The sequence below is a fragment of the Hypanus sabinus genome, chromosome 10 (assembly GCF_030144855.1).
Source record: "Hypanus sabinus isolate sHypSab1 chromosome 10, sHypSab1.hap1, whole genome shotgun sequence".
Lineage (NCBI taxonomy): Eukaryota > Metazoa > Chordata > Chondrichthyes > Myliobatiformes > Dasyatidae > Hypanus > Hypanus sabinus.
In genome coordinates this window covers 31929145-31952586 of record NC_082715.1, presented here as the reverse complement: position 1 = coordinate 31952586, position 23442 = coordinate 31929145, and the positions used below count along the sequence as shown (strand labels likewise).

Here is a 23442-nt window from a genome sequence, read left to right as displayed (position 1 = left end):
CAACTGTCACAGTGTCACGTTTAGGGTGATAGGTGTACTGATAGAAATGCTCAGCGCTGCCATTCTGAAAAGAATGGGCTCCAGATTCTACTCAAATCGTTGTGATCAGTTATTTGAGGTCTACTTTAAGCTTCTTGACATGGATTACAGGTGAGCTGGTCAAAGCACTCAGCACTTTCTCCTTTGATACTTTTTATTACATGTTTTCTGTGATGAGAGGGAAGAGAAAGTCAAAAGAGCTCCCTGTTGGTCAAAATTTCAAGAGCAAAACGTCTCTGGAATTGTAGACACCAGAGATTCTGCAGATGCTGGAATCCATAGCAACACCCATAAAATGCTGGTGGAACTCAGCAGGTCAAACAGCATCTGTTGAAATGAATAAACAGTCAACGTTTTGAGCTAAGACTTTTCTTCAGGACTGCAAGGGAAGATTCCAGAATAAAATGGTGGGAGAAGGGGAAGGCAAGTAGCTAGAAGGTGATAGGTGAAGTCAGGCAGGTGGGAAAGGCTAAGGGCTGGAGAAAAGGAATCTGATATGAAATGAGAGTGGACCATGGGAGAAAGGGAGGAACAAAGGGCACCAGGGGAAGTGATAGGCAGGTGAGGAGAAGAGGTAAGAAGCGATAATGGGGAATAGAAAAAGAGGGAAAAGGGAGAGCAAAATAAAATTACTAGAAGAAGCATTCAATATTGGTGCCATCAGGTAAGAGCCTACCTAGACGGAATATGAGGTGCTGCTCCTCCACCCTGAGAGTGACATCATTATGGCAAAAGACGAAACCATGGACTTGCCATTTTCTGATGGTCTGGAGTGCAGACCTTTTCATTGGAGGTATCTGAGAGTTAACACCGGGCTCAGCAAGGTAAAGGCCACACTACAACAGTGCCCACTTTGTCTGCAGGTTTGATGGTAAAGTTGGGATTGGTGTGGAGAGAATGGAGGGCAGGGGGGGTGAGGTTTGAGGAAGAGAGTGGAGTGCTGAAGTAGAGCCAGCTGTCAATTAGAAAAGAACTGCTGCAGGCAGAGAACCAGAACAGGCTGTCCGAGGGTTAGAGGAGAGTTGGAGAAGGAGAAGGGGCTATCGGTACGGGGTGGGGAATTCTTGCCAAAGAAGTGGAGGCAACGTAAGAAGAGTTCGGTGTTGTGGCGGGCGCGGAACTCACTTGCATGCAGGTGAGGGGGGACAAAGATAAGGTCTTTGCTGAGGATAGTATGTTCTGCTTCAGAGAACAGAAGGTCAAAGGGAATGGTGAAGACATGGCAAGGTTTAGAACTGGGATCAGAGGGTGAAGCAAAGTTGGTGACAGCAGAGGAGGGGGATGGGTTGGGATGCACAGGGATGATGGAGGATCTGAGAGTGCAAGAGTATCCTGAAAGACCTGGGGTTGGAGAATGGAGGCGGAGGAAGGGGAGCATGGGGACACAATGGCAGTGAGGAAAGTCTTGGCGGCCGAGGTCCAGTCAGGAGCTGGAGCTAGAGGCCATGCAACTTGTGGACTGGAGCCGCCCACGTTGTTAGAGCTGGAGTTGACGAAGTGGGCCAGAGTTTTTGGAGATGGTGGAATCTGCAGTTTGGAGATGTCTGAACGAATTGAGGTCTGAGTGGGAGACAGAGGGGGCTATGGTCTGGAGGGAGCCAGGGGTTTGGAGACAGCAAGATCTGTGATCTGGAGTCATCTGGGGTGAATGGAGATGGAGACATCTGTGGTCTTGAGGCATCTCTGGAATTGCACTGAATTTGTTCATCTTCAGGGGCTTTATTGGTTTAATTTCTGCCCAGTGATGTAAGTAGAAGATTATTCAGAATGGTCAATGACCCACCTTCCAGAATTTGTACCCCCTTTAAATACATAGGAGGACTCTCTTCTTTAAAAGATTGAATATTTTGCCACTTGATGGAGAACAGAAACCAGTAAATCAACTCCAGTAAAAACTTGACCAATAAAAAGTACTTTGTGCTTCTCAAGGTTCATCAAGATGATGCAGTGCCTAGTAGAAGCTTTTCTGATAGAATAATTAAATGCTTAATATAAACAGTCCTTTTAATTAGGTTTATCGGTATTCATCTTTTCTCACATTGATTTAGTTAGTCAGATACAAATACTCTCTGAACAGCACCCTGCTTATGCTACTAGGTTTTCCTCACAAAAGGAAAGAAACGAATGTATTGACATTTTCCAGCCTGAAAATAACTGCTTCAGACAGTAAAGGCTCTGGATTTTCCATTGCTGCATGAAGGAAAAAGCACTATTTCCACTGAGACAAATGATGATTTGCACTGGTCCCCTGATTAGTCACTTTGTTCTGCTGTAGCTTCAGATGCTCTGAAGCATGAAAAATATGAGAGCTGCAAAAACAAAAAAAAAAGGGCAAGTAGATCCCATGGGTACAGGATGTCAGTGAAAAATTCCTGAAATCACAATTATGGTTCTAAATTTATCTGTAATTATTCCTCAGACTTAAAACAATTCATTTTCTCAATCCATAGCCCAAGACTCTCTAAAAAGAGCATTAACCACCAGAAGAGCTTCCTGTCCAATTCTTAACTGAGCAATCTTTGAAATATATAGTAAAGAGAACGAATTAAAGTAATTAAAATTAATGGAAGTATTAATTTTTTGCCATGATTGCAATGTTATGCAGAGGTATTGTTCTGAATTGTATGGAGTTTTATTCATTGTTTTGTGTCTTCCAAACTTCAGAAGATGAGTCCTCAAATGGAACTATTGTTAACTGATTGCTATCATTTGTTCATTAGTCTTAGACGTAAGCAACAAGTCTCTTTGCACGACAGCAGACTGCTCATAGAATCAATTTTACATAGGTCCTTCAGAATAACAGTGAAACTGAACCAATCAAAACTGCAGGGAACTCAGAGAGCTGGGAAAGGGATATGAAAAGACCTTGGTAAGTTGGACTCAGGAAGCCCCCTGAGGCATTCTACACATGCGTGAAGAACAGGATGGCTAGAGTGAAGGAAGTATTTATTAAGAACCTCCTCACCTACCTTGATTCCAGGCAAAAAAGAGGAAACATGTGCCTGGAATCAAGGTAGGTGAGGAGGTTCTTAATAAATACCTTGCTTCAGTATTCATCAGTGAGAGAGACCTTGACAAATGTGAGGGAGGCATAAACAAGTAAATGTGCTGGAACATGACAAAATTAAGGAACGGGCAGTGCTGGAACTTTTGAAAAACATTAGGCTAAGTCCTTGGGGTCATATGAAATATACCCCCAGTTACTAAAAATGAGGGAGGAGATTGCTATGCCATTGGGCATAGTCTTTTTGTGTCCTTACTGGCCACAGAAGCAGAACCAGAAGATTGGAGAATGGCAAATGTTATCCCTTTGTTCAAGAAAGGTGATAGCAATGATCCTAACAATTATAGACCAGTGAGTCTTACATCACTGGTGGGCAAAGTATTGGAGAGGATTCTTAGAGACAGGATTTCCAGGCATTTGGAGAAAAATAGTCTAACTAGGGATAGTCAGCATGGCTTTCTGAAGTTCAGTTTATGCTTTACAAGCCTGATTGACTTCTTTGAGGAAGCAACATAAATAATTAGTTGGGGTCATAGAGTAAAGCACAGAAAGATGCTGTTCAGCACAGTTATTCATGCTGGACTGTTATTCTGCCTGGTCCTATTAACCCACATCTCGACCATTGCCCCATCCACGTAGTAGATATCTAAACATGCAATCAAATTCACATCTATCACTGCGGCTGGCAGCTTGCTCCTCATGTGCACCACCCTCTGATTGAAAAACTTTTTCCCTCAGGCTTCCCTTAAATATTTCATCTTTCACCCTTAACTGATGACTATTTCTAGTCTCACCCAACCACAGTGGAAAAAGCCCATTTGCATTTACCCTATATATATATACTCTCTCTTCATAATTTTGTATACTTGTATCAAATCACCCTTTATTCTCCTGCACTCCATAGTGAAGGTAGAATGGTGGGTGAGTGTTTATGGATTTTAGTAAAGCATTTGACAAAGCTCCCCAGAGTAGGTGCATTCAGAATATCAGGAGGCTTGGGATCCAAGGGAACCCGGCTGGATGGATTTGGCGCTGTCCACAGAAGGCTGTTGTAGATGAAGTGTCTCCTACCTAGTCTGTTGATACCGGTGTTCCTCAGGGATCTGTTCTGGGACCTCTGCTTTTTCTGACTTTTATAAATGACTTGGAACAAGAAGTAATAGGATGTGCTAGTAAGTTGGTAGATGACACAGTTGGTAGCTTTGTTGATACTTTAGAAGGTTATCATAGGTTACAACAGGGCATTAACAGGATACAAAGCTGGACTGAGAAGTGGCAGATGAGGTTCAATCCAGATAAATGTGAAGAGATATATTTTGAATGGCTGAGCTTGATGGCAGAGTACAAAGTACATGGTAGGATTCTTAGATGTGGGGAGGGATCTTGGGGTGCAAGTCCAAAGAATCTTTGAAGTTCTGCAAATTGCTGGGGAGATTAAGAAAATGTATGGTGTGTTAACCTTCATTAGTAAGGCACTGAGTTCAAGAACCATGCGATAATGTTCCAGCTTTATGAAAGTCCGGTTAGACCACACTTGGAATAATGCATTCAGTTCTGGTTGCTTCATTATAGGAAAGATATGGAAGCTTTGGTAAGGATGCAGAGGAGATTTATCAAGATGCTGCCTGGATTGGAGAATGTGTTGTATAAGAAAAGGTTGTGTGAGCTTGGCTTTTCTCTTTGAACCAAAGGAGGAAGAGAGGAGACCTGATGGAGATATATAACATGATTAGAGGCATAGGTTCAGTGGATAGCCAGCACCTTTTTCCCCAGAGTGGCAATGGCTAATGTGAGAGGACATACTTTCAAAGTGATTAGAGGAAAATATAGAGGGGGGTGTGGTGGGGGGAATGTCAGAGACAGGTGTTTTTATTTACACAGAGAGTGGTAAATGTATGAACACACTGACGGGGGTGATGGTTGACGCAGAATCATTGGAGACATTTAACCTCACCATGGATGGAGCACAATTACAAGAGGAGCAGGGTTGGACATGACGATAGCAACCCCATCCTGTAAAAACCCTGTGCTACAGAAACACCAGCGGGGTTCCAAACACCTCATCCCTGGGAGAGGAACCATCTCCACCTAGAAGATGTATGAAGTCGTGTAGTGAAAGTGGAAGCCACTGGGACAGTCATCCTTTGGCCCAGGACTGAGGACTCAGATGAGCAGGTGTCGGCGGCCTATACCACAGTAGAAGTGATGGGTATTAGAAGAGGAGACTTTTAATTAAGCACATGGATGAAAGAAAAATGGAGGGCTATGAGGGAGGGAAGGGTTTGATTGATCTTGCAGTAGGTCAAAAGGCCAGCACAACATTGGGCAGAAGGGCCTGTGCTGTGCTGTATTGATCTATGTTCTACGCTTTAAGTTTCAAAATTAAAGCGACTGATAAAAGAGTGAAAAAGGACACGAAGAAAAGTTTTTTTTTAAATATTCTGATACACACTGGGTGAAAGTAGATTCTAAATCAATTTTCCAAAAATTATCTTCAGTAGGCACCCAGGTTTACAGTATGGATCCAGGTTCTGATTCCAGTAAGTTCCGTCTCCCAAGCTCAACACACTTAGGCATTTCTTTCCCTCCTAAAACTCTGTCAATTTTACTCACTTTGAACATAAAAATTGAAATGAATTTTGGCACTGTGCAGCATTTTAAAATTACCATTTTTTTTGTAAAAACTCCTGTTTAAAATAGGTAACTTTGTTCAGTTTGATCAACACAGCTAAAAGTGAGCTTATTATAGAAATTAAGCCTTTTAGAAACCATTACATGGGAATAACTCAAATGATAAATCACTTTAAAAAACTTAAGAACTATAGAAAAACATTTTTTTCTTTCGACTTAAAATACAAGATTTCAAAATACTGTATATCAGTGCCCTTGGGCAAAATACTTCAGACTAATTTGCTAATTTTCTGATTCCTTCTCACAGGTCTATTAACAAGTGTGATGATTATCCTGTGGGTGGGGCCAGATTTGTGGTCAGTCAGATTCTAGCATGATATTTTCCAACCCAGTGCAGAAGATGCCAGGAGGAAAAGATGCACTTAAAACATTTACACATTTAAGGATTCTGTACATTAAGGAAGAGAGTTCAGACCTTGCCTTACACATCTGACCTGCAGCTAATTATTTTGAGAGGTTGTTCGCTGGCCTTTGCATGCTCAGTAAAATTACAGTCAGTATTCCTTGATAAGAATAGGGGCTAGGGACATGTACTTACATTTTATGACTTGTCAATATTTTTTTGTTCTTGTTCCAAACAGGTTTGAAGTTGACTTAATTATTTTTCTAGTCCTCTTCATGCATTCTAAAATGAATGTCTTCAGTTTAATTTTTTTTAACTTATTAAACCCTTATTAATTAATTCCAGAGAAAGAGCAAACAGGCAGTCTTAGTCAATGCCTTAGTTATTTAAACACTCAGGGAAGAATTGGGACATCTAGCTTTAGTTACCAGAGGAAATATGCTAATTTATACAATCATGAGCCAATACGCAGCTAAAGGAAAGTAAAAACGAATTAGAGGAATCATCTTCTAGATGATCTAGTCTGCAACTTGTTTTGTAAAGTACAGTACATTTGCTTCTAGAAAAGCTTGAAGATGCATTTAACCTACTGAATGATCAGAGTTACAGATAAAAGAATCTTTGTTACTTCTGTGCTATGTAAAACATATCCTGTATACAACTATAATAGTTAAACAGCTGTATTCAGTCCAGATGGAGCTTAACTATCACACTAAATTCCTAGCCTAAATATTTAGAGAAACTTGACAAAGTTAGATAACATTAAAGGGTATACCTTTATCTCTTGGCTGGTAAAAACTTCCACATCGACCAGACAGGCAAGCAGTGTAGAAAGCTCACAGTCCATGTTAAGGGCTGGCATCCTCCCATTCACCAGAAGTGCACTTCACAAACTAACTGAACAAGCTGTGTCAAGAACTAAAGCTCAGATGTCTGTGGCTGGAAGCTGTGTAGCTTGAAGCCGATGTGCTGCTGTCTCTCAGCCAGTGAGTGGCTGATTCTGTCTCAGAGCCCTGACTCTGTCTACTGCAGCAGAAAGAGAACTGAGCAGCACTAAACACCCTCTCTCAGTAATGACATCACTGCAAGACTGACATCAGCCAAATTCATTTTTTTAAGACTTTTATCTTGAGGCTGTTCAGTGAAGCAAACTGAACATGATTATAAGTTAGGCTTATCCATCAAAACAATGTTGCCTGCCACAATGTAGGCTCTGACTCACAACTACAGTAATGCGCCACTTAAGTGCTTGCACTCACACATTTAAAATAGTCTACCATAATATTTCTGCATTACAATATTAAATTAGTGGATGACTTGAATTTAAGACATCATTCTACGATATTTTTAGCACCAGATTACTTTTTCACTTTAAATAAAAACATGTAATTCTCATTGGCTGATTTCCCAAAGCACTGGGATGTTTCCTCTTAATCACAACTTTTATAAATATACTCAGTTGCTGAGACTTTCACTCTGCTGAATGGAAGCATCTCCACTTAATTTCATTACATTTTCTCACTATGTCCAGAACATAATTAATAAATCTATGAATTTGTAGGCTGCAGATGTTCTGAAAGTGTTTTGACAGTGTTTTTTTTTAATTTAAGGAAATACAAGTCTGAGGCTATTTTTCTGAGAAAGAACACTTCATTTGTTACAGCTTTTGCTCGCTCAGGCACTACCTCCAGCTCTAACAAATTCATCAGGAGCAAACATTTGCTCCTAGGCTAAACAGCCTTTGTGTTCCTGAATTGTGTTCAGGGCAAGAGAGTCTTACATGAAAGATTGGTCAGAAAGTTAAGGCACAAGGTATCTCTGGCATGTTGGTGAACTCGATCCAAACATTGGCTGGGAGATGGGAGGCAGAGGGTAGTGGTAGATGGGTGTTTTCTGACTGGGAATCTGAAATAAGTGATGCGCCATAGGGTTTGGTGCTGGGACTTTTGTTGTCTGTAAAATATACTGTATAAATGACAGATGGGAATATAGGGATTATTAAGTGTTCAGATGACACAAAAATTGAGGGAGGCATATATAATGAAGAAGTTGTTTAAAGAAACAATAGGACATAACCCAGCTATAAAGTTGGCTGAGCATTGGTGGATGAAACTTCATCCAAAACAGTGCAGTGCTTCTCCCTATAGATGCTGCCTGGCCTGCTGTGTTCCACCAGCATTTTGTGTGTGTTGGGAGGAGAAATTCTGCTCGGATGGACTGAGTAAATCACTGGGCCTTCAGAGTGTCGACGTACAGACAGGCCTTAGGGTGCAAGTCCACAGTATTGGTATTGTTATTGCTTTGTTATTATCATATGTAGCAAGATACAGTGAAAAGCTTGTCTTGCTTACTGTTCATACAGATCAATATTACACAGTGCATTGAGACAGAGTAAAGTAAAACAATCGCAATGCAGAATAGCTATCAAAAGGTGCCGTGCAGGTACATAATAAAGTGCAAGATCATAACAAGAGGCTGTGAAGCCAAGAGTCCATTTTATCATTCAAGAGTCTAATCGAAGAATGGGATGAAAGCTGTAAAACTGTAAAAGGCATGGACAGATAAAAGATAGATAGACAGATACTTTATTGATCCCAAAGGAAATTACAGTGTCACGGTAGCATTACAAGTGCACAGAAAGGAATAGAGGGTTATGGGCTGAGTGCAGGTCGGTTGGACTAGGTGAGAGTAAGCATTTGGCACAGACTAGAAGGGCCGAGATGGCCTGTTTCTGTGCTGTAATTGTTATATGGTTATATACAAATATAGAAATATTAGAAGAGAAGTAAGAAAGAATTAAAAAAAATGTTACCTCAAACAGTCTAATGGGGGGGGGGTTCATCACTTCCCCAGCTATAGGTTGACTAATTATTTAGCCTAATGGCTGAGGATAAGAATGACCTCATATAGCACTCTTTGGAGCAGCGCAGTTGACTTAGTCTTTTACTAAAAGTGCTCCTCAGTTCAGCCAAGGCAGAGGGTGAGAAACACTGTCCAGAATTGCCAGGATTTTCAGTAGCGTCCTTTGTTCTACCACAGCCTCCAGTGTGTGCCACTGTCACAGCACACTACCACATGGAAGATTGTGCTGGCAACAACAGACTGGTAAAACATATGAGGGAGAAGCCTGCATAGTCCAATGGATTTCAGTCTCCTCAGGTAGTAGAGGCAACTCTGGCCCTTCTTATACTCAGCCTCTATGTTGGTACTCCACTGAAGTCTGTCATCCAGGTGCACCCCAGGTACTTGTAGATCCTCACCACATCCACATCCTCACCATCAATAGTAACAAGGACCAGTACAGGTTTAGTCTTCCAAAAGGCCATCACCATCTCCTTTGTCTTATTGATGTTAAGCTGCATATTAATCAGCTTGCACCATTTGACGAAGTCCTCCAACTAAGACTTGAGAACTTCGGCAGAGGACATACTCAGTGTTGTATCTAAAGTTCCAGGTACACAGGGTAAATAGGAAGCGAGCCAATACAGTCCCCTGAGGGGCCTCTGTGTTGCTTATAGCCATTTCTGAAACACAGCTCTGAAGCCACACAAACTGTGGTCTGCCAGTCAGGAAGTCCATTATCTAGGATACAACGGAAGTGCCAACCTGCATTGAATGGAGCTTTTCTCCCCCAGCAATGAGGGCTGCATGAAGGCATTTGAGAAATCAAAGATCAGTGCTACCCTGCTTATCCAAATGGGAGTAAGCTCTGTTCAGCAGGTAGATGACACCATCGTCAACTCCAATGTGCTCTTAGGCAAACTGCAGGGGATCGAGAACTGATCTGACTAGGAGTTACAGATGAGCCAGGACCAGCCTCTCTAGGGTCTTCATGACGTGTAGGGTAGGAAGTCAGAATTCATTTTCCCTGGTAGGGAACTTTAGGTGTGTAATACGATGAGAGGCATTGATTGTGTGGATAGCCAGAGGCTTTTTCCCAGGGCTGAAATGAGTAACAAGAGGGGGCATAGTTTTAAGGTGCTTAGAAGTAGGTACAAGGAGAATGTTAGAGGTAAGTTTTTCACTCAGAGTGGTGGGTGCGTGGAATGCACTGTCAGCGACAAGGGTGGAGGCGGATACAATAGGATCTTTTAAGAGACTCTTAGATGGGTACATGGAGCTTAGAAAAATAGAGAGCTATGGAGTAGGTTACATGGCTGGCACAACATTGTGAGCCAAATGGCCTGTAATGTGCTCTAGATTTCTATGTCCTATGGGACTCTAGAACCAAAGTACACAGGTTTAAACTGAGAATTTAAAGGAGATCTGAGGGCAGGTTTTTCACATAGAGGCTGGCAAATATTCAGAAGAAATTGCCAAAGATGATAGTGGAGGTGTTTACAATTATGATTAACAAGCATTTGAACAAGTATTTAGCAAGAAAAGGATTAGAGAAGGGGTTCCCAACCTGGGATCCACAGATGCCTCAATGAATGGTCAGGGTACATAGCATAAAAGAGTTGGGAACTCCTGGATTACAGGGATAGAGGCCTAATGTGAGCAAGTGGACTTAGCTTGGATTGGCATCATAGTCAACGTGGTCAAGAAAGGTCACAGTAGCTATTTCTACATTGTAAGTATCCATGCTTTTATAGACTTATGTCAGAAAACAATCAATCTAACCTGGTTTGGATCTTTTTTTTAAACAAATTTCCTGCCCTCCAGTTTCCCTAATAAATTATACATAGTGCCATGTTATCTAAAAGCACTTCAGTGAAAAAAGGAACAATGTTATGATTCTTGTAATGCACATTTTTTACTCATTCAAAGGATGTGGCCTTCATAAGCTAAACCAGCATTTAATTGTCCACCCCTAATTGTCCGCGAGAAGGATATGTTGAGCTGGCTTCTTAAATTGCTATAGTCCCCAAGGTCCTCAATACCGAACAATATTCTTAGAAAATGGTTTCCAGTATCCTGACCCTGTGACAATGAAGGAATGAGAATGTATCTCCAAGTCTGAATGGTGTATGTCTTGGCAGGCAACTTCCACAGGAGCTGGTGTTCCCACACTTTTACAGCTCCTGACCCTCTAGCTGATAGAGTTTGTGCATTTCAAAGGTGCTGCGGATGGAGCCTTGGTGAGTTACTGCATTGCATTCTTATCAGACCATAAGACATAGGGAAAGAACTCTCCTGCCTTCTCCCCTTAACCTTTGATGCCTTTATTAAATAAGAACATCTAAAAATGGGCTTTAAATATAACCAATGACTTGGTTTCCTCAAATTCACTACCCTCTGGCTAAAGAAACTCCTCCTCACCTCTGTTCTAAAGGAACATCTTTCAGTCTGAAGCTATGCCCTCTGGTCCTGCACTACTCCACTATTGGAAGCATCTTCTCCAAATCCACTCTATCTAGGACATCAATATTTGGTAGGTTCTTATAAGATTCCCGCTCATTCTCCTAAAGACCAGTGAGTACAGGCCCAGAGCCACCAAATGCTCCTCATACATTAATTCTTCCATTCCTGGGATAATTTTCGTAAAACTCCTCAAAACTCCTCAAGACTCTCACCAATGCCAGCACATCCTTTCTCAGAAATGGGATCATAACTGCTCACATACTCCAAATGTGGTCTGATCAACACCTTACAAACCCTCAGCATTACATCCTTGTTTTTATATTTGAGTCCTCTTGAAATGAATGCTAATACTGTACTTGCCTTCCTTATCACTGACTCAACCTGCAACTTCACCTTTAGGAAACCCTGCACAAGGGCTCCCAAATCCCTTTTCACCTTTAATTTCTGAATTTACTCCCCATTTAGAAAATAATCGACATCTTTATTCCTTCTACCGCTGTACATGATCATACAGACTACCCCCACCGCACTGTATTCCATCTGCTACTTCTTTGCCTATTCTCCTAATCTTTCCAAGTCCTCCGCAGACTCCCTACTTCCTCAACACTACCTGCCTCCCTACCTATCTTTCTATTAGAAAATGTGGACTCAAAGCCAGCAATTCCATCGTCCAGATCATTAACGTATAATGGGAAAAGATGCGGCCCAACACTGAATCTGCAGAACAGCAATAGTCGCCGGCAGCCAATCCTGTAGTGCTGCTTCTACGTAGGGGCGGTGGATGGAGTGAATGGTTGTGAATAGGCTGCCTATCAAGGTTGGCTGCTACATCCCGTTTGGTGGCAAGCTCCTGGAGAGTTATTGAAGCTACACTCATCCAACCAAATGCAGAGTATTCCATCATGCTCACAACTTGAGTCCCGTAGATGGCAGATAGGCTTTGGGGAGTTGGAAGGTGTGTTACTCAGCACAGGACTCCTAACCTCAGATATATTCTTGCAACTACTTTGTGCATATAGCTACTCCTGTTCAGATTCAGGTAATCTTAACCTCACAATATTGATAGCGAGGGATTCGATGATGGTCATGCTATTGAATGTCAGGAGTGATAGCTGGGTTTTCTCTTGTTGGATATCATTATTGCCTGGCATTTGTATGTTGTGAGTGTCACTTGCCACCTTGTGCGGTGCATCTGTGAAATTTATTGCCACAAGCAGCTGTGGAGGCCGAGATAGTGGGATTATTTAAACAGGTTGATAGATTCTTGAATAGAAAGGGCGTCAAAGATTACGGGGAGAAAGCAGGAGAATGGGGTTGGGAAGGATAATAAATCAGAAATGATGGAATGGCGGAGGAGGTTCAATGGGCCAAATAGCCTAATTCTGCTCCCCTGTCTAATGGCCTTAATCAGCCCAGATCTGCATATTGTCCTGGTCCTGCTAACTTTGATGGTGAACTACTTCATCCTTTTGACCTTATAATTAAAAGAAGGTTATTGATGAAGCAACAGAAGATGGCTGAGTCTGGGACACTATCCTGAGGAAATTCTGCAGCTGAACCACAACTAACTTCCTCTGCTATATATGTTCTAACTGGTGGATGGTCTTCCCCATGATCTGCAGTGAATCTGTTCCTTGATGCCGTGATCAAATACTGCTTTGATGTCAAAGACCCTTTGAGCAGTTACTCTGAATTTAACCCTGGAGTTCAGCATTTTTGTCCAAACTTGGATCAAGGCTGAGGCGAGGTTAGTTACTGGGAGACTGAGTAACTTCAGTGTTGGTAACTGAAGGAAAAGATTCACCTTCCAGCAGTACTTCAGCTTCTGATCACTGTGCCTGACGCACATCATTCTGCATGGGTGCACATTTTCACTTTAATCTTTTGTGATTCAACTTGTGTGCTGTGATGTAATCTGACAGCAATGACGCCAGCATGAAATGAGTATAAACATTTTGTGAATTAAGGATCAACATGTCTGTAGCCTCACAACCAGGTCAGCAGTATATTTGGTCTTGGTTATTGCCTTGACAGGTTTTCTGTTTCCTTGGAAGTTAAATTAGTACAGCAGCACTTGTTTGGAGAAAATTTATATCCCAAGATAAAGAAGCAATCTAGTGTGCAACACAAAACTATGCATCATCATGATCTGTAGTTCAGTTATTAAGTCAATAAACTGGTATGTTATCTAAAGGACTGAGACAGAATAGAGAATGGCAGATGGAATATAGTGCAGGGAAATGTATTTAAAATGAAGGCTGATAGGTTCTTGTTTAGTCCGGGCATCAAAGGTTATATGACGAAGGCAGAAAAACGGGGTTGAAAGGGATAATAAATCAGCCGTGATAGAATGGCAGAGCAGACTTGATAGGCTGAATGGACTAATTCTGCTCCTAGGTCTTATAGTCTCAAGGTTGAGCGGGCTCGGGCTTTTCTATAAGCTTTAAAGAGTGCAAAGGAAACTTGCAAAGATGTTACAGGGTCTTGAGGAGCAGAAATATAGGGAAAGATTGAATAAGTTAGGAATTTATTCACTGGAAAATGAGGGGAAATCTTAAGGAGGTATACAAAATCATAAGGAATGTGAATAAGGTGAATGCTTGCAGGCTCCTTCTCAGATTTGGTGAGACTAGAACAGGTCATAAGTTTAGGATGAAAGGTAAAATATTTAAGGGGAATCTGGGGGGAACCTTCTTCCTTCAGAGAATGGTGTGAGTGTGGTCTGAGCTGCCAGTGGAATTGGTATTGCAGGCCCAATTGCAGATAAGTTTGTGTAGTTGCATGGATGAGAGTGGTATGGAGACTCTGGTCCAGGTACAAGTGGATGAAACAATGCCGAAGGCCTGGACAGTGCAGACTGGATTATTTCTGTGCTGTTGTGCTCTGTGAATCAATGACTCAACTTGCTCTTAGGTAATCCCTTTCCAAGGATTGAATTATATCCAGTATTTAAAGTTTAACTCCACCATGGGTTGTTCCAAGCCAGGTCCCATAAAGACCCAGTGCTCCAGAAACACCAACGGAAGCTCCAAAGACCTCATCCCTGGGAGAGAAAGGATCTTTGAAGATGGGCTACACTTGGGGCAATTTAATGTCAGCCCCCAGACAGAGGACTTTGGTGAGTTGCTCTCAGTAGCTGATGCTTCAATAGGGGTGATGGACTTTAGTAAGTAAGGAAGTATTTGAAATGTACAGAATCTTGGCAGACAATTTTCAAAGGTAAGTACAACAATTAATTATGAAATAATTGATCCAATAACATAATTTAAACATTGTGTATAAATGTTGGCCAGGACATTGATGAACAAGATCATCTATAAAATAGTACCCTGGAGTGCTTTACATCATCCAAGAGGTCTCATTTAAAATATCATTCGAAACACATGTACTATAGTTTCAAACAAACCCCTCCCGATCCCCAGTGGTTAGCTGTACAATTGTAAGTGCAAGACATGATGTCAAACTTGAACGAGCTAATTAAGAGAAAGCCATGGCCTGCAGCAAGGCTCTTTGGGCTTTGTTATTACCTGTGAAAATGATGCACAATTTATAAAATAAGTAACTTCTTGTTAAAATTATTTTTTTGTAGGGTAACTAATAATAGTGCAATGATTTGCCTGCATGTTATTGAAAAAAAAGATAAACCAGGACAAATCTACGTTGCCATTAAGTTGGTGAGGGAAAGGGATATAGAGTGGTAGAGTTGCAGGCATAGATAAAGGCCCTTCAACCCATACTTGTCCATGCCAACCAAGATGTATTTCAGGCTAATCGCATTTTCTGTGAGCAATAGTTCACATGGTCAGAGGTTTGCAGGAAGAATGGAGCCATAATAAGTGCAAATGATTCATGCAAAGAAGATAACGGTAAGGATAACCAGTGGTGACATGAAAAGAGCAAAAAGGTTTCACCTGAAAGAACTTTTACTTCAAATGCACTCACTTTCCCCAGACCGAACTATGGGAATTTAGGCCCAGGGTATATTTGTCTTTTCTTGGGATATGTGAAGCAGTTTTTGCTTAGTCCCCTTCCTACACTTATCCATAACTTGAAAGTCTCTTCACATTTATTCTGAATGTCCACCCACTGAGATGTTTTCCTTCTTCTTGAACCATGGCTTCCCTTACACCACAGTTAATCAAGCTCTTTACTGCATCTCATTGCTTTCCCACAATCTACTCTCAACCCCTATTCTCCTGGACAGAAGGAGTAAGTCCCACTGGTGCATACCTGTCATCCTACAAGTCTGTATTAACAGTTCACCTTAAGCAGAGGAGCAGAATTAGGCCATTTGGCCCATTGAGCCATCTCCAACATTCAATCATGGCTGATCCTTTTTTTTTCCCCTCCTCAGCCCCACTCCCCAGCCTTCTCCCCATAACCTTTCATGCCATGACCAATCAACAACCTATCAATCTCTATCTTAAATACACCCAACAACCTGGCCTCCACAGCTGACCGTGGTAACAAATTCCACAAATTCACCACGGTATGGCTAAAGAAATTTCTCCGTATCTATATTTTAAATGGACACCCCTCTATCCTGAGACTGTGCCTTCTCATCCTAGACTACCCTACCATGGGAACCATCCTTGCCACATTTACTCTGTGTAGGCCTTTCAATATTTGAAAGGTTTCAATAAGATCCCCCTTATCCTTCTAAATTCCAGCGCACACCAGCTCAGAGCCACCAAACGTTCCTCATATGATAATCCTTTCACTCATGGAATCATTTCTTGTCAGCTTCACTTTCTACCACCAGACACATCTTCCCCTCCTTTTCCCTTACAACATTTCAAAGGGACCACTTACTTTGAAATTCCATGGTCTGCTCTTTCATCACCGATCACTTCCCATCTTATAGCATTTTCTCGACAGTCACAGGAGCTGCAACACTTGCCCCACCTTGTCCAAGTGAAGCAGAGATTTCTTTGCATTTCTTCTCATTTGAAGTAGTGCATTCACTATTCCTATTGTGGTCTCCTCTACACTGGAGAAATCAAACGTAGATTGGTTAATCACTTTGAGGAGCGTTTACAGGGATGATCCTGAGATGTGCTCCACTTTAATTCTCTTCCCATTCCCACTCTGACCTATCTGTCTGTGATCACTATAGTGAGGCAAAATGTAAGTTTGAGGAGCAGCACCTCACCTTCCATCTGTGCATGCTGCAGACTCCAGATTCAACGCTGAGTTCTACAACTGCATGAAACTCATTTTCTCTCCTTGTATCAGAATCAGCTGAGCCATCCATCTGTTTTATAGGCTCAATTAACCTCTCTCGATTAACACATTCTGTAAAACTGGAAATTATACTTCAGAACTGTATTCAACATCTTTTACAATGTGCACTCACTCTTTAATTGCCCTCATATCATAAATTTTATGATCAAGGGACCATGTATTTCCTTAACCTATCAATCTCTGTTCACAATCCTGGGGTCACAGTATCAAAGATTCTCCTATGTCCTATCCATCCCTCCTCCAGCCTCTCCGCAGCTTAATACTAACTTGTTTTATCTCTTTCCAGTTCTGGAACATTAACTCTGCTTCCCTTTCTGCAGCTGTTGCCTGAGCTGCTGTTTACAGGTATGCTGTTTTTGTTTCAGGTTTGCAACACCTGTCGTTGTTTGCTTTTCTGGAGCTAGATGTCACCTGGGATCTTATGGAATTTTTGACCGCACTGAAGCAAATGCAATTTTCAATCCATTTTACTTAATGAGCAGACTAATAGAGGCTTTTTATTGCACAGTACTCCTTAGATAACTTCATGACAGACTTTTACTGGCTATATGAAGTTATCAAAGAAGTACTGTACAATAAAAGGGTGCCATGGTAACCAAGCAGTTAGCGCGACACTATTACAGCTCGGGGCGTTCCAAAGTTCAGAGTCCAATTCTGGTGCCGTTTTGCAAGGAGTCTCTGTATGTCCTCCCCGTGGGAGGCATGGGTTTTCCCCAGGTGCTTCAGTTTCCTCCTACAGTCCAAAGGCACTTAAATTGGTCATTAGTAGGTTAACCAATCATTGTAAATTGTCCCATGAATAGGTTAGGGTTAAACAGGGTTTTGGGGTTGTAGGGGTGTCTTGGTTCAAAGGGTCGGAAGGGCCGACTACACTCTACATTGATAAATAAGTACTGTTATTGTTATGACCACTGGGCAAGGGCTGTAATACTCTACTTTTACTCTACTGTAATACTGGGTCATCCTTGGTGCTTAGCTCGGGATAGTCGACTGTACACACTTAGCCACCTCATATTTGAGTCCTGCCCAAAGTTACAAATGAAGCCTAGGTATTAGTGGGCCATTACCAAACTTGAGCATTGCTTCATCTGAAGTACGTACGTCAACAATGTCAGTAAGGGCTTTGAGAAAGATAAGAGAACATTGGCCGGTGCTTTGCCAATCCCTATCTCATTTGCAGAGGACGGTTAGAACAATCATAATAGCTGATACTGGATAGCAGCACAGAGTAGAGTTTGAACTTGGCAAAACACCACAGAGTACCCTGCCAACTGAAACAAGAGGGCAATCATCTCAACACCAGAAAGAAAGAATGGTATTTTGTGGTCTCTCAATAATTTAAGGGACTGGAAAGGGTTTCAATAACTTGAGCACAAAAGTGCAAACAAGTTAAAGCAGAGGTCAAATGTACAATTGTTCTTTAGTTTTTATAAGAATTTGAAATTAATTTGAAATTTAAGAACTTCACTTTTCAAACACAGCTCTAACCACTTGAGAACACAAAGACCTTTTCACCAATCTTATCTAGAGAAATAAATTTCTGTTAAGTTTATTATGGGGAGGGTCAGAGGGTGAAGAATCTCAGAACACTGTTAGACAAAAATGTCAAATCCATGCAGTATATAAATTGAATGGAAACAAATATTTGGATTCTTTTCAAATGACCAGCTTCTTTCTGTCTCTGTCTGTACCACAGAAAACAAATTTAATTACATATTATACTTTCACACTTTCTATTCTAACATGAAGATCTCACAGAGGAAAACTCTAATAGAAAAATCAGCATATGTGGTATTTATAATTTCTGTGCGCTGTACATGTAAAAGAAGCAGCTGGACGGCAATGTAAAAAATGCAGAACAATTTTGGCTGCCAACCAGACTTTATGAATAATCCAGAAAGGAATGTAAGACAGGGCTATGTAGTTAAATTACACAACTAGCAGAATAAAAATACAAAAATTAGGAGCCCTTAGCCAAGCTGCCTAATTATAAACGGTACCAGTATGTTCTTCAAGCTTTCTAAACTTTGCCTACATTGAATGAAGTATAATTTTCCACCTGTTCAACTTAATGAGGAGACAATGCAATCTGGTTTTGGACAGTACTTGTTGGATAACATTTTTTTTCTGTTCAAAGCTTCATACTAACAAGGGAATTTTCAGCCTTTAGAGAACTGCCCAACAGTGCCCTCTTTAACAGACTCAGTAGGGTTGGAAATAATCTGCTTCTTCTATCAGATCTCTTTATCACAAAGAAATACTGATGTACTGGTGCTAAATTTTAAAAAAGACCATCAAACATCCAATGTGCAGAGAGGAAAAGAAACAAATCGTGCAAACAATAAACACAAGCTTATTAGCCCACTGAGTCTCTTTTGGACTGTTTCCAACGCTACTACATCCTTTCTTAGATAAAGGCATCATAAATGTGCAATCCATAAAGACTGGTTCATACTTTCCATGAACAATATTCATACTGGTGGATCTTTACCCTCCTCCAAAACCACATATTACACAAATCCAGCTGGTCGAGGTGAGTGGGTGCACATTTCTGGTGAGCAGTAAGCCTCAGACTACTTCTGCTTCGTATTCCTTGATCCTCACAGATTGATGAATCCTAGAGAGCACATTAATCTCAGGTTGGAATGGGCACATGCAGTCTGCACATTCCCCAACTCTGAGCAGGATGTTTATTTGGTAGTCTTGGTGTATCTTCTATTGACATTTTCTCTATGTCAGCAGAGAATATAACATACTGTCCTTAATTCAAGATTCAAGATCATTTCCTGTACACAAGTGTAAAGGAAAACAAAATAGTTATTACTCTGGACCTGAAGCAGCACAAAAAAAAACAAAGCAACACACACAAAATGCTGGAGGTACTCAGCAGACCAAGCAACATCTATGGAAAACAGTAAACAGTTAATGCTTTGGTCCGAGACGCTTCATCAGGACTGGAAAATAAAAGATGAGGAGTCAGAGTAAGAAGGTGGGGGGGGGGGGAAGAAGGGAGAAAGAACCTCAAGGTGACAGGAGAAACTGGGTGGTGAGGGGGAGGGTGAAGTAAAGAGATGGTAGGTTGATTGTTGAAAGACATACAGAGATGGAGAGGGGAGAGTTTAATGGGAGAGGACAGAAAGCCATGGAAGAAAGAAAGGGGGAGGTACAACAGAGGGAGGTGATGGGCAGGTAAGGAGATCAGGTGAGAAATGAAAGTAGGAACGGGAAATGGTGAAAGGTGGGGGAAAATTACTGGAAGCTTGAGAAATCGAAGTTCATGCCATCAGATTGGAGGCTACCCAGATAGAATATAAAGTGGTGTCCTTCCAACCTGAGTGTGACCTCATCATGATAGTAGAGGAGGCCATGGACTGACATAAGACCATAAGACATAGGAACAGAAGTAGGCCATTTGGCCCATCAAGTCTGCTCCACCATTCTATGATGGGCTGATCCAATTCTTCCAGTCCACTTCATTCCCTTGCCTTCTCCCCACACCCTCTGAAGCCCTGGCTAATCAAGAACCTACCTATCTCTGCCTTAAATGCACCCAATGACTTGGCATCCACAGCAGCTCAGGGCAACAAATTCCACAGATTTACCACCCTCTGACTAAAGTGATTTCTCCACACCTCTGTTCTAAATGGACGTCCTTCAATCCTGAAGTCATGCCCTCTTGTCCGAGACTCCCCTACCACGGGAAATAACTTTGCCATGTTGAATCTGTTCAGGCCTTTTTAACATTCGGAATGTTCCTATGAGATCCACCTTCATTCTCCTGAGCTCTAAAGATTACAGCCCAAGAGCTGCCAGATGTTCCTCATATGTTAACCCTTTCATTCCTGGAATCAATCTCGTAAATCTTCTCTGAATCCTCTCCAATTTCTAAAATAAGGAGCCCAAATCTGCACACGATACTCCAAGTGTGGTCTCACAAGTGCCTTATAGAGCCTCATCATCACTTCCCTGCTCTTCTATTCTATACCTCTAGAAATGAAAGCCAACACTGCATTCGCCTTCTCCACCACCGATTCAACCTGGAGATTAATCTTCAGGATATCCTCCACAAGGACTCCCAAGTCCCTTTGCATCTCTGCATTTGGAATTCTCTTCTCATCTAAATAATAGTCTGCCCGTTTATTTCTTCCACCAAAGTGCATGATCATATACATTCCAATAGTGTATTTCATTTGTCACTTCTTTGCCCATTCCCCTAAACTATCTAAGTCTCTCTGCAGACTCTCTGTTTCCTCAACACTACCCGCTCCTCCACCTATCTTTGTATCATTGACAAATTTAGCCACAAATCCATTAGTCCCATAGTCCAAATCATTGACATACATCGTAAAAAGCAGTGAGCCCAACACCAACCCCTGTGGAACTTCACTGGTAACCAGCAGCCAGCCAGAATAGGATCCCTTTATTCCCACTCTCTGTTTTCTGCTTATCAGCCAATGCTCCACCTGTGCTAGTAACTTCCCTGTAATTCCATGGGCTCTTATCTTGCTAAGCAGCCTCATGTGTGGCACCTTGTTAAAGGCCTTCTGAAAATCCAAGTACACAGCATCTACTACATCTCCTTTGTCTACCCTCCCTTGTAATTTCCACAAAAAAATTGCAGTAGGTTAGTCGGGCAGGATTTTCCTTTTAGGAAACCATGCCGGCTTTGGCCTAAATCATCATGTGCCTTCAGGTACTCCATAATCTCATCCCTAACAATCATTTCCCACAACTTCCCAACCACTGATGTCAGCCTAATAGGTCTATAGTTTCCTTTCTGCTGCCTCGCACCCTTCTTAAATAGCGGAGTAAATTAGCAATTTTCCAGTCAGCTGGTACAATTGATTCTTGAAAGATCACTATTAATGCCTCCGCAATCTCTCCAGCTACTTCCTTCAGAAGCTGAGGGTGCATTCCATCAGGTCCAGGAGATTTATCCAACCTCAGACTGTTAAGCTTCCTGAGCGCGTTCTCAATCGTAACTTTCACTGCACATACTTCACTTCCCCGACACTCTTGAATGCCCGGTATACTGCAGATGTCTTCCACTGTGAAGACTGATGCAAATTAGGCATTCAGTTCCTCTGCCATCTCTGCGCCTCTCATTACAATATCTCCAGCATCATTTTCTTCTGGTCCTATATCTACCCTCAACTCTCTTTTACCTTAAAAACACTTTTAGTATCTTCTTTGATATTAGTCGCCAGCTTCCTTTCATAATTCATCTTTTCCTTCCTAATGACCTTCTTAGTTTCCTTCTGAAAGTTTTTAAAAGCTTCCCAATCCTCTATCTTCCCACTAACTCTGGCTTCCTTGTACGCCCTCTCTTTTGCTTTTACTTCGGCTCTGACTTCACTTGTCAGCCACGGTAGTGTCCTTTTTCCATTCGAAAATGGGTTCTATTTGTACAGGTCATACCTCCCCCAGAAGAGGCTCCAATGATCCAGGAAGAAGCCCTGCCCCACCCCCCCCCCCCCCTTACACCAGTCTCTCAGCCATATGTCAGAATGGGAATGTGAAGTGGAATTAAAATGGGTGGCCAGTGGGAGATCCTGCTTTTTCTGGCAAATGGAGCATAGGTGCTCAGTGAAGAAATCTCCCAATCTATGTCAGATCTCACAGTATACGACCCCACAGACTCACTGGTGAGCATCGACCCACCTGGAAGGATGTTTTGGGCCCTGAATGTTAGTGTGGGAGGAGCTGTTGGGACAGATGTAGCACTTGTGCTGCTTGCAAGGATAAGTGCCAAGAGGGTTTCAGTGGAGAGGGATGAATGGACAAGGGAGTCGCAAAAGGAGCGATACCCGCAGAAAGCAGAATATGGGGGGGAGGGAAAGATGTGCTTGGTAGTAGAATCTCATTGGAGATGGCAGAAGTTACGGAGAATTATGTGCTGGACACGGAGGCCAATGGGATGGTAGGTGAGTACAAGAGGAACCCTCTCCCTGGGGGTGGGGGGGGGGTGACAGGAGGATGGGGTGAGGGCAGGCGTGCACAAAATAGAAGAGATGCAGTTGAGGGCAGCATTGATGGTGGAAAAAGGGAAGACACTTTCTTTGAAGAAGGAGGATATCTTCTTCATTCTGGAAAGAACAGCCTCGTCCTAAGAGCAGCTGAGGTGGAGACAGAGGAATTGAGAGAAGAGGGTGGCATTTTTACAAGTAACAGGGTGGGAAGCGGTGTAGTCCAGGTAGCTGCCCAGATGTCTCGGAGATTATAATAGACATCAGTAGATAAGATGTCACCAGAGATTGAGACAGAGAGATCCAGAAAGGGAAGGAGGTGCAGGAAATGCACCAGGTAAATTTGAAGGCAGAGTGGAAGTTGGAGGCAAAGTTGATGAAGTCAATGTGCTCCGCAGGGGTGAAGGAAACAGCACAAATAGTCATCGACGGATACAGAAAACAATAATAAAAAAGTAATAAATATAAATACATTAGATAGCTTATATACATACTCATCCTAATGCTACAGTGCAGTCAATGGCTGTGCTCTCATGTTGGCAAGATTATTTGGCATGTAGCTGGCAATAATGAGTCATGAGGCCCTCCCTGGAGAGTACCACAGGATGAGTCTGTGTGATCCAAACAGCACAGTCCCATCGTAGAGACCAGTAATAATATGCCACTTAATCACAAGAGACCAGAAACTAAGAAATGTGAATGAATAGCATACAAATGAATTACACAACACCTTATTATTTTTGTAATGAATTGATTTCCTTTCAGATGTTTTCTGAATTGGATTTCATTCAATGTCACTTCAATGAGAAATTATGTTCTAAGGATACACCACTTAGAATGTTCAGTTAGTT

The 23442-nt window shown here is 41.9% G+C and overlaps 1 protein-coding gene across 3 annotated transcripts in view; it reads right to left on the bottom strand.

Annotated features, from left to right (window-relative positions):
- Positions 1–23442, bottom strand: part of rcan2 (regulator of calcineurin 2) — a 334948-nt gene that overhangs the window by 119154 nt on the left and 192352 nt on the right. Inside the window, exon 1 of one of the 3 annotated variants that reach the window (XM_059981616.1) lies at positions 6853–7106. The exons of the other annotated variants lie outside the window; for them this stretch is intronic. Coding sequence (XP_059837599.1) covers positions 6853–6939 — 87 coding nt within the window. The 5' untranslated portion in view covers positions 6940–7106. Of the gene's footprint in view, positions 1–6852; positions 7107–23442 lie in introns of those variants that run through there. 3 annotated transcript variants of the gene reach the window in all.